Source organism: Naegleria fowleri (genome assembly GCF_008403515.1).
Source record: "Naegleria fowleri strain ATCC 30894 chromosome Unknown tig1, whole genome shotgun sequence".
NCBI lineage: Eukaryota > Heterolobosea > Eutetramitea > Acrasida > Naegleriidae > Naegleria > Naegleria fowleri.
In genome coordinates this window covers 581,507-599,110 of record NW_025407933.1, presented here as the reverse complement: position 1 = coordinate 599,110, position 17,604 = coordinate 581,507, and the positions used below count along the sequence as shown (strand labels likewise).

Below are 17,604 nucleotides of genomic sequence, written 5' to 3'. Positions count from 1 at the left end.
AATGAGAATACTTGCCTTAATTTTCTTATTGAAGTCCTCTACTGAGCCGAGCAAGGGAATCAATTTGACCGCAACTGTTCCTTTGTGGGTCCCGTTAAAGGCGTATTCATTACATAAATAAACTATGATCGTGTACGTATTCAAGAATATAAAAATTATTCAAAAGTTGGTGACAAGTTTCTTACCTTGTCCAAATCCTCCAGAACCTTTGTAGGATCAAATTATAATAGAAAGACAATCATTTTGAAAATATCATGTAAAAACAAAACCTACCAATAACATTTCTTGGCTCATATCTTCCGTTCCATCTTGAGACACGTTGCATACTTAATACTGAATTTTCTAACAATTCTGTGTCTCCATAAATTGCATTGTCTTCCGATTGTTCAGAATACTCGCTAAACTCGTCATTGGCACACAAAGTTAAACGCTGCGTGAGGCTGGATGTGCTTTGATCCGCTTCCTCGCTACTGCTGCTGGAAGGGACATGATGATCTGACTCCTGGACAACTTTTTCTTGCTTTTTCATCATGCTGATGGATGAAATTTTGATTTGAATAGGTTTATCAGTAAAACCTGAAATATCATCCAGGCTATTATATCGGAGATAAGACTCTCTGTGATTAGGATTTTCATATTCAAACAAAGCTCCCGATAAATCAAATTGCACACTTGATAGGGTTCCGACTTCATTTAATTTGTCTCGGATCAGTTCCATCAAATGTTGATCAGAGTTGATCGTGATTTTTCTTCCGAGTAATAACTTTTGATGCTCGTTATTGAGTGGGTTCAAGAAATTCAACACAATTCCACGAAACACGAAATTGGAGGGCAAAGCATGGTTGTTGCTCATTTTTTAGTTGTTAAACAATGACGAATGACAGGTTGGTTCACTTGAAAAAAAAACAACTTCCTGATCGATTAATGTTCAAGACTTGAATGTGTCCTTTGCTCATCGACCAACCCAGAGCTAAATTAAATTTAAAATTCGTTACGAAATTAAGAGTGACACACAGTGGTTTAACTCTAGCCAAAATTTGCACAGTCAAAGGTTGGAATATCGTTCAGCTTTAATTTTGAATAAAACCTTATCAGAAATTATTGGTAATTCTATTTACAAAATTATTACAAAATCTTTTTGTTTAGCATCTTTCTTTTTCTTTCTTTTGGCAGCCTTTTGGGCTTGCTTTTTGCTTTCTTTTTTTTCCTTACTTAATTTGATCATGTCCATAAGACTTAATTGTGACGAGGTTCGACTGCTCGAAGTGCTGCTGCTTGTTTCATCTGAATAGCTGTCTCCTTTCAACATATCATCATAAATGTAGTCATAGTCTTTGGCATTAGGATGTCTCAGGTTTTGAATAAGCATTTCATTTTGTGTTTGAATAAGCTTGATGCATGAGGTGATGGAGTAGCATGGACGCTTGTCTTTTGATGTTTCATTTCTGGAATTTCTCAAAATACACAAAATGTTATCATTGTGGTCAATAATTTGCTTCTCAGAATCATGGCTTGTCTGTTGATTTGAAAGCATGAAATGTACACAAGAATAATAGCCTCTCTTTGCGGCAAGTGACAGTGGCGTCTCTCCCACTTTGTTTCTATAGGTAACATCTCCTTGCAGCTCCTCAACAATTCTATCGCTCTCGTTTCCAATCTGAAATTCGGACTCACTTTCCGCTATTAAGTGATGCAATAGTGTGTCTCCGTTTGCATCTGGAGTGTTAATATAAAAATAATAGGATAGCTTTTCTAATTGAAGGAATTTGAAGAAGGCTTTCACACAGTCTGCCTTCTTCATTCTGTGCAAAATATTCACACCTTTATCCTGATCAAGTCTCATGAACTCATTCCTTATAGCATTTACATCGCCAGGATCAATGTCATTGACCTTGATTTTCATGCCTAATAACTCAATAAATATCTTGTTAATCACAACAAGAGTTTTCTTTTTTGAGAGTTTTCCATCGTTGATAATTTTCAGGCAATCACTAATGGCCATTGAAACGAAGGAATTGGCCATATCACTTCCTCCATACTTCTTTGTACATTCTATGAAATGACCTATTGCACTAACAAGCTCGACTCCACATTCTTTGCTTAAAAAGTTCTTAAAGTTGTTAAATACAAACGGTATTTGAATTGGTAAATGGTTAGTTGAGTTACATTGGTAAAATAGTGAAGGAGCCAACGAAAATATTGTTTCCATTAATTTCCTAGTTTTGAATATGTCTTTGATGAGAGCAGGTGAGAAGAATAGCTGGTGCAACACATTGTTGAGTTTTGAGTCACACATCAATATCTGATTGCAATTATCCAAAATGTAGTTAATAAATGTTAGAGGAAAGTTGTAACTAATGGCTATCAACAAGAATGACCTTCTGTAATTATCAGTAATATTAAATGAAGCTCCTCTATGTAAGAGCATGTCCATAACCTCCCGATCTTTGTTTCCGCTAGTTGATTTGTCACTAGTTGCGTATCTATACATTGCAAAGAAAAGTGGAGTACCTTTGTATTTTAACCTAAATTCAAGAGAAGGAATAGATTTGTGTATTTTTGGAGACTCATCTTCGTCTTCTGGTGATGGCACCTTCAAAGTTTCATCATTGGAGAAACTAGCATTACTACAAAGGTCTACATTTACGTGCGGTAAACTGAGCAAATATTGAACGCTTCTATAATAGTCATTCAAAATTGCGCTGTGTAGGAGAGACCACCCCCTTATGTTCACATGTGGAATATTTACAGAGTCGACAGATTTGATTCTCTCAAGAAATTCCAAATCCGTTTCGATGGGATTAAACAATAAATCATACCAGTCTACTACTTGAACATCTGGACATTCGTTTTGCAATTCTATGACAGCCAAATTATATGACAAGTATTCGGTGGCCTCATTCGATAAGACGGAGGGCAGAAAATGAGGGCTAACATCAATGTAGCAGCTATCACTTTCTTTTGAGTATTTTCTGTGAAGGTTAATCAATTTAGTTGTGAATATTGTCATCTCTTTGGATTCCTCAATTGAAAAGCATCCACACATGTAAATTCTCTTAATATTTTTACATTTTAAATATAAATTCTCAATTAATAAGAGTAAATCGTCCAACAAGTTTTTAGAAAGCAATGATTGGAACATTGTTCTTTGATTCGAAAGGTCCAAGCATGAAATACAGGACGTATTTTGAAAAATTGTCTCCAATCTTTTGGAATTGATGACTTTTTGAAGAAGTGGAAAATTCAACCAATCCACAATTAAATTATGTTGAAAACTTGATTTGATATTTGTAGAGAAAGAAAGCTCAATTTCTTGATCCTTTTTGTCGGTTACTTGATCATCATGATAACCTAGACCCCGTTGCAAAACTCTCCTAAATACTTTACAAACATTTGATAGGGGAGAAAAACAATAGAGAAAAATTGGCTCACAAGCAACATAGGAGAATATTTTCGCTAATATTTCCGGAGGTAAATGCAAATGATAATCCCATCCCATCTCCTCATTCCAACAAGAGGTTGTCTGTTCTGTGCATTGAGTGGAATCATGACCATCATCATCACCATGATGAACAGTTGCATGAGCCTGAGGATTCTCTGACAGTTCTGTTGTTGTATTCGCGACAACAAGTTCCCAATTTCTACTCAACTCCTCTCGTTTCATCATGATACAAGATTCCTTCTTGTTGTCGTCTTGAGTTGATGACGTTGTCGTGTCTGAAGGAGTCGTCTCGTCATGAAGCTCTTGTCTCCGACAAGCTGAGGAGGAGGAGGAGTGCTTGTGAAGAGCACACATTTTTAATTGGTATGAATTTTAAAATAGAAATGCTTTAATTTTGAACGCGTCCTGGCATGTACCCACCTCATGTCGTTGTTTTCGAAGATGATGGACCAACGTTTATAAAAAGCCCAGTAATGAAGAATGAACTTCAAGAGGAGGATTTCAATTCCAACAAAAATGTTTTGAAGAGAGTGTCAATTTGAATTTCATGCATGGTATTTGTTTGGCGCCTTTTTGTACGACACCGCTTTAAACAGATTCAAACCGCAAAAAAATGCAAAAAGCAGATCCCTTAACGAATGCTGCAGCCTCATCCGTGCCAAAACTTGGCAATGATAAAGTGGTTGACACCAGTTTCCGAACAACAACTTCGGTTGCAACCACAAAAAAGTATCATTTAAAGGTTTCAAAATTGGAACACCCCCCAAAATCGAAAAAAAAGAAAAAGGATAAACATTTAATAGACGCGGAATCAAAACATGAAACATTATTTGAAGATAAAGTGATACCGGAAGAGGACAGAGTATTATGGAATCATATAAACGAACAATATCATGATAATTTATGGAATCGAATTTCAAGGTATCGGGACGAAATGAGACAGCTCCACATGCCAGACAACTACAAGCTCACTAGAAAAGATAGTGACCCCTCATTACACTCAACATTCAAAGGACATACAGATTCAATAACTTCTCTTGATTTTAGCCCAGAGGGTTCTAGGTTGGCATCTGTTTCTTATGATTCTAGTTTGTTTTTATGGAAAATCCAAGGAAATTTCTTTCCCCTTAAATATGTTCATCACGAACTTGGAGGAGTTTTTTGTGTAAAATTTGCTCCAAAGATTTTTACAGGTGCATTCACTCATTTGATTGCCACAGGAGGTAATGATAGAACTGTTCGATTGATGCATTTAGGAATAGGAGATGATACGGCTGAGGTAGCTTTGCAACGACCTCATCACTCGGTGTTAATCAAAGCACATGAAGGCCCTGTTAACGATATTGCGTTTGACCACACAAGTCAATTTTTACTGAGCTGCTCTTCAGACAACACAGCCAAGGTATGTCTTTCAAATTGGAAAGGAATGGAAAATTAACATTTTGGGAAAGCTTTGGTCTTTGCAATATCAACAATTTGTGGGATGTTTTTTGGGCCATACCCAAGCCCCACTGAGCTGTGACATTTCATACGACGGAAGAGTCGTGGCGACAGGAGGTAAAGATAAGATCATCAAACTGTTTGACAGTAGCAGCGCCAAGTGTATTGTTGACTTGAAGCATCATACAGACTTTGTAAATAAGGTTCGATTTTCACCTGATGGAACGTGTTTAGCAAGTTGTTCAAAAGATCATACTATTCGAATTTTTGATTTGAGATACTCTGGACGACCCTTGCAGAACTACGATGGTCATCATTTTCCTGTCTCTTCCATTGACTTCCACAAGTCAGGAAATTACCTTATAAGCACAGGTGAAGACAATACTGTTAAAATTTGGAATCTGATGCATGCTCAGCTCATGTACACAATATCAGGTCATGTTGGTTCAACGACATGTGCCAGATTTTCAAAAGACGGATCATTCTTTGCAACCGGAGGAACAGATAGCAACGTTCTATTATGGAACAGCAACTTTGCTTCCAGACATGCAGAACTCAGCGAGACTGCAAACAATCCTCATATTGGAAGTCGAGTGGACAATGAATAGAGAATATATCCCAAATCGATAAAAACAAAAATCCAATTCGTCGAATCGAAAGTTCCTGGTTGAATTAACAAAAAATAGACATGCGACATTTTTCCCAAACGGTTTTGATATTTGCTGTTGTTGTCTTGTGCTGTGTAGAAATCATTTGTGCCAATAGTGAAACCCTTCAGAATGATGATCACGTAAGCACCATCGCTTCAGCATCACTCACTGATTACGAAAGGCTTGCAGCCAATGATTTCAAAGATTTACTCCTTGCTGACGCTTCCAAACGATACACTTTGGACACTTTTGAAAGTGGTGTGTGGAGGATTGGAGACATCCAGTACTTTGATGACAAATGTAATGCCATGAGGTTCCCATTTGCACAGCTCACAAGTAATGGAGACAGCATCATCATCAGCAATCCTCTTCATTCAGAAGAGGATTGCTGATGCTTTCACACTCAAATCATTTATCAAAAGACCTATGAGCTCTGTACAATGCCGTGTTGTCAACGAACGGAAAAATTGATGCTGTTGTTTGTGCAAATATTATATTGAAAGATGGCAGTGCCGAAATTGCATTCAACTTTGACTTTCTCACATGTGGATTGAATGATAACAATCTTGAGACATTTACTCCTTCTTGTAAATTAGATTCTCAAAACAAGATACAAGACATGGTGGTCGTGTATGAAAATCCCGGAACTGTTGCTTCAGCTGTCATTGGTGTGATTGTCACTCTCTGCGTTTTGTTCTTCCTTTGTGTTGTCTGCTGCATTGGTTTGAGTGTCTTTTGTTGTTGCTGTAGAAATAAGCAAGGAAGCACACTTCGACAAGAGTCCTATGGCCAACTCTAGAATCGAATTTTGTGACTAGAACATATTTCATTGTTCTCTTTCAATCTCATTCACACTTTTGTGTCAAACAAGATGAAACACTCTTGCATCGTCATCTTTAAAACCAATGCCATTCACTCGTAAAAATAAAAACGTTCATCCTTATATTTCCATAGTGCTTATTTCGTTTCAACCACAACCACAACACAACAACCATTCCATATTCCATTCACCACAAAAGCGTACCATCCAAAGAAAGCGATGACCATTCTTTGCCGAACGCTTTCGTTTTTGCAATTTCATTCAAAAAATAAATCTCTTGAAAAACCGAGTTCGTTCGTGTTGCGTACGAGAGAGAGAGATCTCACAGCCAATCATCAACCGAAGCTGTACACGTCGTCGCTCTTCTGAATCCAACCTCACTCTCTACAAGTTCTTCAAAGCGAACCACGAGTTCTCTTGAGCAGAAGTTGTTGTGGATCAATCCGGATCGAGTTTGAATTTGGTCTACATTTGGAGTTGTCTTGATGCTCAATAATAGTATTGTTGGAAGCCTTTTTTATTATTCAATCGTTATCTGCAAGATCTTGTTGAATTTATAATTTTCATCATCATCACCGGTACCATCATCACAAGCCAATATACTATTCATTCCGACAATAACCTTCATCCCTACAGTAATTAATTACAGTAGAATAATATTATCCTTGTTGAATTTATAATTTTCATCAAAAGCGCTCAGAACTGAAAATTGGTTTAAAGTGACCGACAACAACTAACTGATTGCCCGCACACAAATCTCACAACGGACGATCATAGGCTAAAATTGTTCACCTTCCATCACAACAACACTTGCCATCTCTGCATTGCAGCAACCAACAGGCAGCAACACCATTTGCATCCTCTCATGTTGCCTTCTCTCTCTTCATTGGCCTCAGTAACCAACAATAACACTCAACAAGTACTGTCAACTTCAACAGCCATGAGCTCGCGTCCACCCTCTAACACTAATCGCAAAAAGGATCTTGTCAAAAAGGAACTTGATGTCGACCAATTACTTCAGCCCTCACAAACATCGTCCAAATTTGCTACGATATTCGATTTGAACTCTCCTCTCACCAACTCATTGTCAAGAGGAATTATTGAGACTTCGCCAAGTGCTGCTGGAACACCATTGAGCATGGATCCTCACCGTTTCCATGAAGCCTCTCCACTGCAACATTCTCCATCCACGACTTTGGCGCCTTATATTTCTGATTTTTCTCAAGCTCAACAAGCTCATAATTCAAGCAGTCATCTTAATACCAGTAGCAGTATCAACAGTATTTTAGGTGGAGGTCGTTCTCCATCAGGTATTCCTCTTTCTTCTTCCATTCGATATGTCTCTGCAACAACAGGTGGAACATTAACGGGAGCATCTACCAACAGTACAAATGGAGCTTGCTCAATTCTTTTACAAGGAAACAACAGCGGAAATGTTTCAAAGACATCTTCAATGCAATTTCCTCCGTTAACATCAGCTAGTGACATTCATATGCCATTTAATCTTCCAACTCCAACATTCTTGAGCACTCCTAATACACTCTTTTCAAACTCGTCATCATTTACTGGCTCAGTATCTGGCTCAAATGTCGATAATGGAGTGTCAAATGAGCCTCTTCCTTCAATTGTCACTGCTGAGGACTCAATACCATACCGCAACCAACCACCTCCTCCAGTGCAACCTCCTCTCAATTCAACGTTCGCAACTGATCAACACCATCCTCCTTTTGACCACCAAACATCACATCCTCAACCTCAACAAACTCTACCACCTCTTCAGCAACAAGGTTCTGTGTACACCAAATCACCCTCAATTCCTTCGTCTTCTTCACTGCATGTCATTAAACCTTTGAATTCACCTGCATCCTCATATCATAGTCAAAGCAACGATTCTGGAAACAATGTCAATGAAGCAAAAGAAAAAACCACGTATTGTTACTATACCTGACACTTCTTCAGCAACAGGATCCTTAACAATAGACACTGACGGATTGTTAATGATAGAAGAAGGCTTCGATTTACCTCCACCAAATCCACAACCAGGAGGAAAACAAAATAAGAAACCCCTTCCAAGACATATCATCAGTATTAGAACATCTGGTATTCCTAGATATCAATTTTACTCGATGAAGGTTTCTCTATTAGGTTATAAAACTAAGCAAAAGGAAGTACTTAAAGATATTGTCGAACCTGTACTATTATCAAAGAGCAAGGTAAATTTGAGAGGAGACTCAAAGCGTGTTGACCTTCATTTCGACAATATAATTATTGATGAGGCTTCTCATATGAACGGCAGAAAGTTCTTCCTTAGATTTACACTACTTTCTCCTGACAAGTTACCTGTATCTTATGTGGATTCTTCATATTTTGAAACAATCACTGATCGAGGAAACCAAAAGCGTCAACAAAAGATTGATCATAGCCGAAGCAAGATTTCAAAAGTATTGAAGGTCAGCCCAAGGTATAGCATTGTTCAAGGTGGGCAATTGGTAAAGGTATTAATCAATCAGCAAATTGTAGCTCCTAACAATGTCTATGTGTACTTTGGAGATAAGCGAGCTCGATGTGTCTATGTTTCTCCAAACAAGGATAACACTATTGTTTGTGAAACACCTGATGGAAATGCGGATGAAGAAGTTGAGGTAAAAGTTTCTTTGGATAAGGGAAAAACTTTTATGGCTACTGACGCTACACTGAGATATGTGCCATTTACTTCCTTAAACGTAAATGGAGACACAAATGGTCGAGTATCGCCAGCTTCCATGCCCTTTCTCGTTAACAGAGAGGAAATACGACTAAAATCTACCTATCCTGCCCCAAGCATTCAACACGATGAAGAGCACGACGACAATGACAACAGCCAAGAATACGAGGAAAATTATGAAGATGGCAACAGTCAATCCCAACATCAAATTCCGACTCAAACCTTCGTTTACAATCAAACACAACCCTTACAAAGCAACATTATCTCCACTTTGAATCAGTCTCAAAATCATCATGGATTTTCTAACTTTAACGTACAACACAACAGCCCTCAAATGAATGTCTCGAATCCCCCAATTCAGCACCAAGCTCTCAACCAGCAAAGACAATACATGATGCAACCTAGCAACAACAGCTCCACCAACCACCAACAACCTTATATTCTGCCAACTTCTGCAAACACAATGCAACAAAATCAGATGAGAATTTTCCAGAACTTTAACAATTAGTTGCAAATAAATATTGTAGCTACGTTTAATGTTTAGATTGTCTTTGAGCTTGAAGGTTCTTAACGTTGACGGCAATGTTATGAGTTTTCTGAGCTGATTCTTCTGTCCGTTCCAAAATTTGTTGATAGATATTTGGCAAATGTTTCTTCACTGTCACACGATGATGTTCAGAATCCACTGTTGCTTGAATCTTCAACGAATTGATGGCTGAGGTGATAAATTCTTCGTCGAGTGGGAAATCAGTCTTTGAAGCATCTCCATAAGCGAATACATGTGAAACCTTTGCATAGCTTTCGAAAATCATATTTTTGCCTTGATTCATAAATTCCTTAACATGTGATGCAGTAAAATAATCATTCTTAAGGATGTTTTCACATGTAATCAGAGTCTCATAAGCAGCCTTGAAATCATGGTTGACATTCAATTGATAAATAAATTGAATAACAGGATCACTCAAGAGTTCATCTTGTTGTTGAAAATCGGACCTAATAATCAAATGTTGTTCCATAAACTTAACCAATCCATTCAAATAGGTCTTATTACGTTTCTTCAAAATTATGATGACAGCCAAATAACGAAGAATATATGAAGAATTGCTTTGGAAGAGAGCAGAAATATACCTGTTAGATGTAAGGTCTGTTTGTGGGTGAGAAGTTCCAGCTGGATAAGGGAAAAATAGGTCTAAGAATACCTTGTATCCATTGGCTTGGTCGAAGAAAGCAACAAAGAGGGACCAATGAATGAACCAACATCTAGCATTGATGAGATCCAATTCAACGCTCTTAACACCACTCTTAGTGATTGGAGTAGTTACTGGTGCAGTTGAAGAAGCAGCAGCATTTGCTGATGATCTTTCGTGTTGCAACATTTGTTGGAATCTGTTCTCCATCAATTCTCTCAAATCATTTAACGCAGCACTAGCGCTTTCCCATTCCTTACACATTAATTCACTTGCTAATTTACCCCAAGCCGTCATGTATGCCTTGTCGATATTAACTTCCCCATAGAGTTGTTTGACATCGGACAACAAAGCAGCAGCAGTTTCATAATCTCCTGTTTCATAAATGAATTTAGCATAGTCATAGAGCTTGTCTAACATTTCAGGTTTAATTCTACTATCTCCCGAAAGATAAACTTGCAAGGACTCCTTGATAGATTCCTTGTTTTGATTATACTCTTTCAATTTGGTAAGAAGTGGCTCGCATACTTGTTTATAATTCTCGATTTGATCCAAAATTTCCTTCTCCTCTTTTTGGTAGTCGATTGGAGTGATGTTTGCTTCGCTTCCAAGTTCTTCTTGTTTTTTCTTTTGGAAGTCCAACATCTTGGTCTTTTTACTTAATTCATAAGCAGCAAGTTGTACTTGTTGTTTTGGATAAATCTATATTGAAGAGAGTTGGAAAATTGATGTTTTAAGTTTCAATAATGAATATTGATGATGATAAACAATAAAAAACAAGAATATTGCACATCAAGCCATAATCATCACGAATATATATTAATAATCATAGTATTTAAAATATATCCATTATGATGTTATTAATATATATACAATCATGACAAGATAACAACACATACCTCATTTTGCTCAAGAAACTCAAGCAAAGGAAACATGAGATGCACATCAAGGAACGGAATAATCTTCAAAGCAAGAGATTGGTTCATTTTTTTCGTGTCAAACACTTGTGGTGTGTTGCCCAGCAAATGGTAAAAATCGAAATGTATCGTTGGGTTGAACACAAAATCAAACACACTCGAGAAATTATATTATCTCTCGAGAGAAGCACACAAGTGGTGTGGCACTGTTTTTGAGAAGTCAGCTTTCGGTTATCTACATTAAATTCGGACGGTAATTCCAGCTGTAGTTAAATAGTGTTGTTGTAGTATCATCATTCATGTGTGTTGCGGTAACACATTACACTCTCTATTGCTTTCACGTGCACAGCAGGCGCATTTTAATGTGAAACACGTTCGAAATTTATGGTTCCTCGATACTAAGTTTTTTTGTTTGTTGGGCCTTTCTCATCTCCAAAAGGTCGGTCACAGTGGTGGCCATCTCGGGTGTCTTATCCTCTCGTATTTTAATGAAAACGGGAAAACGAACACCAAAACCAGAGCTGGAGGAATTGGACTGTGTAATGTCTGCTCCAGAAATTTCACACACTAGCTTTGGTACAAACCAGCAGTCAATGGATTTGAACATGGACTTGGAAATCACTACACCATACTTGCTTTCTAGATCTTGTTCATTGGTGATTAATGGGCTTGGAATGTAGTTTTTAAGGCTCTCTTGAGTTAATGTATCAAGCGTGTCGGTCGACAATCCTGATCCAACAAAGCACACAGTTTGAATTTTGCCGGTGGTGTTGTCGATTGCGCCCAACAAGAAAGATCCAAACATTCCTGCTCTCTTACCTTTACCTTTCTTCGCACCTAGAACAATTAGATCTATTGAGTCATAAAGCCCTCCCTTGAGATACTCCTTTTTCAGCTTGTACCATCCTCTCTTGCCAAATTCATATTTTGAAGAGAAGCATTTGATGATGAGTCCTTCACAGTTAGCGGCTACAGAATCATTCATAATGTCATAAATATCGTGTACAATCTTTTTCGAATCTGTAGAATGAATGAAAATATCTTTTGCCTCTGACAATTTAAGAACTGGATTATCAATATTGGACACAATGCCTTCCAATGCCATTCTTCTGAACTCTAATGGAGAGTCTGTGAGAGGTTGGTTATCGAGATAAAGGATATCAAATGCTCGAATAATGGGTTTCATGGATGGCGCTAATGTTGCTCGATTTTGAAATTGTTGGAAACTCGCCACAATATCAGTCTCTTTGTCACAGATGACATATTCACAGTCCAAAATAAAACTCTTTTTCTGTGATAGTATGGAGCGTAATAGCGACTCTCTTTCAGCAGGATAATGTGTTAGTAAATCTGTTGCTTTTCTATTTCTTGAAAAACAAAGAACTTGATTTGTTGATGCATTAAAATGTATCAACAATCTCTCTCCGTCATATTTGCGTTCGCATAATATTTTAGTCTCTCCCTCATTTCTTAGTTTTTGTAAAAAAATTTTGTCTACCTGCTTGATAGGTTTGGCCAGCATAGGTGATATAACAGAACCAATCCCTAATAGAGGAGTGGTTGAATTGGACAAGGAAGAAAGGGATCCTCGGGTGATCAGAAAATCAAAAATCGTGCTTGGATCTCTGGTTTTGACATAGGTATCAATCAATGCAATAATTTGAGGGTGGGACAATTTTGCACTGGTATTAATTTTTGACTTCTCGATAGCTGCTGCTAAAACTGTAAAGAATTCATTTTTCGACATTCCTAATTCTTTAGATAATAAATTGATAACCAACTTTAGCTCCTTTGTCTTCCTAATTTGTTTTAACAGCTCTAATGCAATGTCAATCTTTTGTTTCGTCACTGGTTTCTTCACCTTGCTATTGGCATTTGAGATCTTTTTTAGATAATCATACACTTCACACGTTTTGATGTATCGCTTTTCCATATTGTTTAAGTTAATTTGCTGAGTATATTTTACGATACAAGGCTGCAAGAAGTGAAAACAAGTCTCAAAAATATTACTTCCAGAATTAATGTAATATTCTCTAATTTCTTGTAAGCTAATATTTGATCTACTCTGGTAAATTAGGCCAAACAATGTTTCAGAGCGAAGTGTAAATGTCACTTGTCGTTTATCCAAAGCCTATAAAAATGGTAAACGCAACCAAATACAATTTGAAACAAACCTCATCTTTTGTAAGCATGACATACACCATTTTCAAGGTTTCCGCATCCTTTTTGTCGAGAAGCTCCTTTAAATAGTAAATCAAAGCATCCTTGTTTGCAGATTTTTCACAGGAATCCACTACGGATGCCAAGCAAGCAAAATATTCCGTGTCTGTTTTCACCTCTTCACCACTTTTATAAGTTTGTGAATCTCCAGCAGTATTGAGAAGCGAGGAATTTTGGCAAAAGCTTCGGTTCGTGTATGTCATGATTGGAAAGAATTTAGTTTTCGTTACAGAAGAGTAAACATTATCTTGGTGATGACGATGATTAATCAATGGATCTGTATTGATCATAGTGCCTCTGATACCGGATCCGATCATCATACTGGCTTTCCACAGTGAGGCTCTACCTGCCACGGAACGAAGTGAGAGCATTTTTTTTTAAAATTAAAATATTCTCAAATCCAATCAAAACAATGGACAACCTCATGTTTATTTACAACAAATGGAATCAAGCAAACAATGAAAGAAATTGTTCAATTTCATCGATTTCATCTTGCTCTGATGGATTTGTTTGGGTTGGTTGTGAGGTTTGTTGTTGGGAGGGAATGGTGTTGTTGAAAACAACAACTGGAGGAATAGAGGCCACATCGTGAGTGCTCTGTAAGGCCACATCTTCGTTCGATTTGCTCTCAACAGGACATTGTTCAAGTTGTGATGCACCTTTTTCTTTCTTTGGTAGAGAAGAAATCACTGATGGCTGTGAAGGAAACTCAAACACGCGAAATTCGTCAGGAAGGAAAGAATTATCGTCCATAAAGGCTCTAATGTTATCAAGACCTGTATGTTCATCATTCAGAGAGGTGGACTCCATATAGTGAGCTTGAGGAAATGTCTGTCTTGGAGTAGAGCTTTCACTGTCCACAATCATGAGATGGGAGAATGAATTAAGATCACTATCTGTGGAGTGCATGGATCTGGGAGTAAAGGAACTATCGTTGTTTATGTCTGTTCCAGGAGAGTAGCTTCTCGAAAGGAAGAGTTGTTGAGGCCTATTTTGTGTATGATGTACAATATTAATAGGTTGTGTCGAACAAGAGGGTGGTGTATTTACATTCATGGATTGATGAGACGATTGTTGTTGAGGTTGCTGAAAAAGGAAAGAAAGTTGAGAGGGTATGTGTTGAGGTGAAAATACCTGTGTTGGATAGGACAGGTTGCCTTGATTATGGATACAAGCATTGGTTTGGTTAAGATTGGAATTGTTTAAGAAACCAGACATGGAGTTTTGAAACATCAGGTTGTTGTTGTTGTTTACAGTCGAATTGGTCATGCAGTGATTGACATTCATTGCATGGTTGTTACCGTTGTGAGGGTTGCCATTGTTGTTGACATTGTTTTGAGCGCTCAACGACGCAATCAATGATCCTAAGACCATTGGATCAAAATTGTTTGGATTCGAATTGGATCTGAAAGTGGTCATCAAGCTTTCACTACTCACGGAAGCTCTTCTGTAGTTGTAAGAACCTGACAAAGACCTTCCAACTCTATTGAAACCTCTTGGAGAGGTTATTGCTCTAGGTGTGCGTGGAGAAGTGACAAATGAGGCTTTTGTATCAGCTACAGTTTGTTGTTGTTGTTGTTGTTGAGAGAGAATTAAACGCGAGAAGAAATCATTGCTACTTTGGCCATTGGGTGAATTAATTTGTGTACGATCCACATTAGGGAAAGCGTTTGTTTGGTTGACCTGTTGTTGAGAGGTGCTGTTTGGAATGTTATTGAACTGATTAGGTGTATGGTTAGAACCGGTAGAATAACAAAGTTGGTCATTCCTAGAATGAATTAATGCTGAATGAATATTCATTTCATTCTCATCGATGGCTGAGTTTGGTGTTTGAGGAACATCTTTCTTGAGTCTGATAATCTTGGTTGGAGTGTAGATGGTGGTGTCGTTATGGTTGAAGTTGCAGTTGTTGTTGTCGTTGATCATGTTGTTGTTGTTGTGGTGTTGGTGGTGAAGTTGAACGTTTGTCAAGACTTGGTTGTTCAGAATAGTCATGCATTGATGGTGTTGGTGATAGGTTTTGTTGCGATGTCCGTATTCTTGAGGAAACGAGAAGCTTTGTGCTCTGCTCAAATGATGTCCGGGTGCTGGACGTTTGGTGTTTTCATTGTCACCATTGGGAATGTTGCTGGTTTTGATGGTAGGATTCAAGTCAAGATGGTTTGAACCTCCAACTACTGAGGTAGAGATGGAGGTCTGAAGCATACACACAGTGTTTCTTCTCTTTAAATTACTTTCAGGCATTGGAGATATTGGTCTTTCATTGTAAAATTGTGCATTGAGATCCAATTCGTCATCACTGTTAGGAGTTGGCACCGAGGCTGTGCAAGACGCTGCTCCCTTACGCTTCTTGGTTTTGAAAAAGAAATAATTGGATTGAAATTCGCTATTACTCCTAAACTGCTTATTCACTTTCAACAGCTTGTCACCCTTGAATTGAGTCTTGAGCTTGACCTCATCGGTCAGATCAACAATTGCAAACTTGTTAGCGGAGGCGTTGAGATCTGTCGAGTTAAGAGAAGACCCCTGCATTGATGGTGCTGTGGAGGTGCTGTTGCAGGCATGTGCTGCACTTGTCGTTTGGGATTGTTGTGGTTGCATTTCTTTTGATGCTCTAGGTGTGCGCTGAGAAATTTGTAAAGCTCCAAATGTGCACTGTATGATACCAGTCTTTCATCACAATTCAACCCAAATCGTTATGAACATTTCAGAGCAACAAGCAAAGGGGTCCGTGAATCAGACAAAAAAATTCAAAGGCCTTTTTTGAACGAGGGCTCCCAAGTTTATGACACGCATGAAAGTAATTGAAGCAAAAGGTTTCGAGCATTTTACCAATAATATTATTCGTTTGGAGGAACAAGATGATTCGCAAAATCATATCGCAGAATACTCACGTGTGAGGCGAAACATTCCTCTAATAGCACCGTTCCAAAAAATGGTCTCTGATTCCCAATTTCACAACACTGTTGAGCTATGTTTTGTTTTGTCCTAGGAGATTGATGTATGATTCAATGATCATATTACTTTTTGGTGTTCACATCAGTCATAGACGTGGATTATTATTGTGCGTTAGTTTTTGTCGGAAGACTTTGTGTCTCCTGTCTGTGATGACCAAAATCTTTATCTTCTTCTATTTTCTTTCTTAAGCTCCTCATGTAGGACTGTTGGGTTCTGGTATGTATGTACTCTTCGCCAACTCCTTTTTTGCCGTCATTTCCAACTTTTAAGCCTTCTGAAGTCATTACTCTATATCTATTGTTTTGTACACCTCTCAATCGAGAGTCCTCAATTTCTTTCATTCTGGCTGCTTTAGATTGTGCTCCACTTTTAATGAAAGAAGAAAGACCTTTAAATACGAGATAGAGTGCAGTTGCATAAGCAACATAGGTCAACAACTTGAACCCCAAAGCTATTGCTTTCACTGGCGTCATTCCGTTCATCTTGATATCATAAGCATGTGCAAATACGAAAGGAGAATTTAAGAGTATTTTCTTGATAATTTCAGGTTGGTTCTTAAAATGGTTATTGATTTCATTTTCTCGGTATTTTCTCTCCTTTTCTAATCTTTGTTCTTTTCTGTGCTTATTCATTAATCCAATAAATGTTGTATGCTCTGAGTCAGTAAACCACGTTTTCTCACCTCTTTTATATTTTTCTAGTCTAGTCAAAAAGTCATCATCATTGAAAGGGAACACATCAAATGGGTTATAGTGTGCTCCACTTCCAAATGGATCTTTTCCCCAAAACCCTTTTGGATCTGATGATCCTGTTCCTTGAAATGGGCCGCTGTTTGGATCTTGAACGTTTCCTTTTTTAATTTGGGCGTAGGCTGCATTGATTTCAGCCATCTTATCTTTGGCCTCTTCTGTTTTGTTTAAATCGGGATGATACTTTTTACTGAGTTTAATGTAGGACTTTCTCACCACATCCTCGCTTGCTCCGAATTCACATCCAAGAATTTCATAAGGGTTTTTTGTTGATGCTCTTGCCATGTTGAAGAAGCAGCTGGAATGAAAACATCGTTTTGTGCCTCCGAAATTATGAAATAAATTATCGGAATTAACTCGTCTTACTGAATTGTTATTTATCGATACATGTTTTAACGAAATCGTAATTGTTGATGAATGACTCAAAAGAGCCCGACAGTTATCGGTGAGTTTTGGAACAATGAGGCGACAGCTTCTCAGGGTTAACATTTTTTTTGATGAAGTAACGTATTACATT

General features: G+C 37.8%; 9 protein-coding genes across 9 annotated transcripts in view; 3 read left to right on the top strand and 6 right to left on the bottom strand.

Moving 5' to 3' along the window:
- The window catches only part of FDP41_000272 (uncharacterized protein), a gene marked incomplete at both ends in the record, with an annotated part of 1,767 nt that extends 914 nt beyond the window's left edge, over positions 1-853 (bottom strand). The window contains 3 exons of the mRNA XM_044705945.1: positions 12-122; positions 186-206; positions 274-853. Coding sequence (XP_044569946.1) covers positions 12-122; positions 186-206; positions 274-853 — 712 coding nt within the window. The remainder of the gene's footprint in view (positions 1-11; positions 123-185; positions 207-273) is intronic.
- Positions 854-1,114: 261 nt separating this feature from the next.
- FDP41_000271 (uncharacterized protein) lies at positions 1,115-3,796 on the bottom strand (the record flags this gene model as incomplete). The annotated part of the gene is made up of 1 exon (XM_044705934.1): positions 1,115-3,796. One exon carries the CDS (start codon positions 3,794-3,796, stop codon positions 1,115-1,117), a length of 2,682 nt encoding a protein of 893 aa, XP_044569945.1.
- A 259-nt stretch (positions 3,797-4,055) lies between these two features.
- FDP41_000270 (uncharacterized protein) lies at positions 4,056-5,490 on the top strand (the record flags this gene model as incomplete). Its single annotated transcript, XM_044705923.1, has 2 exons — positions 4,056-4,844; positions 4,894-5,490. The coding sequence occupies 2 exons, from the start codon at positions 4,056-4,058 to the stop codon at positions 5,488-5,490; spliced, it is 1,386 nt and encodes a 461-aa protein (XP_044569944.1).
- A 1,727-nt stretch (positions 5,491-7,217) lies between these two features.
- On the top strand, positions 7,218-8,300 carry FDP41_000269 (uncharacterized protein; the record flags this gene model as incomplete). Its single annotated transcript, XM_044705911.1, has 1 exon — positions 7,218-8,300. One exon carries the CDS (start codon positions 7,218-7,220, stop codon positions 8,298-8,300), a length of 1,083 nt encoding a protein of 360 aa, XP_044569943.1.
- Positions 8,301-8,349: 49 nt separating this feature from the next.
- Positions 8,350-9,564, top strand: FDP41_000268 (uncharacterized protein; the record flags this gene model as incomplete). Its single annotated transcript, XM_044705900.1, has 1 exon — positions 8,350-9,564. One exon carries the CDS (start codon positions 8,350-8,352, stop codon positions 9,562-9,564), a length of 1,215 nt encoding a protein of 404 aa, XP_044569942.1.
- Positions 9,565-9,589: 25 nt separating this feature from the next.
- FDP41_000267 (uncharacterized protein) lies at positions 9,590-11,229 on the bottom strand (the record flags this gene model as incomplete). The annotated part of the gene is made up of 2 exons (XM_044705889.1): positions 9,590-10,945; positions 11,143-11,229. The coding sequence occupies 2 exons, from the start codon at positions 11,227-11,229 to the stop codon at positions 9,590-9,592; spliced, it is 1,443 nt and encodes a 480-aa protein (XP_044569941.1).
- Positions 11,230-11,542: 313 nt separating this feature from the next.
- Positions 11,543-13,751, bottom strand: FDP41_000266 (uncharacterized protein; the record flags this gene model as incomplete). Its single annotated transcript, XM_044705878.1, has 2 exons — positions 11,543-13,291; positions 13,335-13,751. The coding sequence occupies 2 exons, from the start codon at positions 13,749-13,751 to the stop codon at positions 11,543-11,545; spliced, it is 2,166 nt and encodes a 721-aa protein (XP_044569940.1).
- Positions 13,752-13,827: 76 nt separating this feature from the next.
- Positions 13,828-15,981, bottom strand: FDP41_000265 (uncharacterized protein; the record flags this gene model as incomplete). Its single annotated transcript, XM_044705867.1, has 1 exon — positions 13,828-15,981. The coding sequence occupies one exon, from the start codon at positions 15,979-15,981 to the stop codon at positions 13,828-13,830; it is 2,154 nt and encodes a 717-aa protein (XP_044569939.1).
- A 458-nt stretch (positions 15,982-16,439) lies between these two features.
- FDP41_000264 (uncharacterized protein) lies at positions 16,440-17,576 on the bottom strand (the record flags this gene model as incomplete). The annotated part of the gene is made up of 1 exon (XM_044705856.1): positions 16,440-17,576. One exon carries the CDS (start codon positions 17,574-17,576, stop codon positions 16,440-16,442), a length of 1,137 nt encoding a protein of 378 aa, XP_044569938.1.
- Positions 17,577-17,604: the final 28 nt, after the last annotated feature.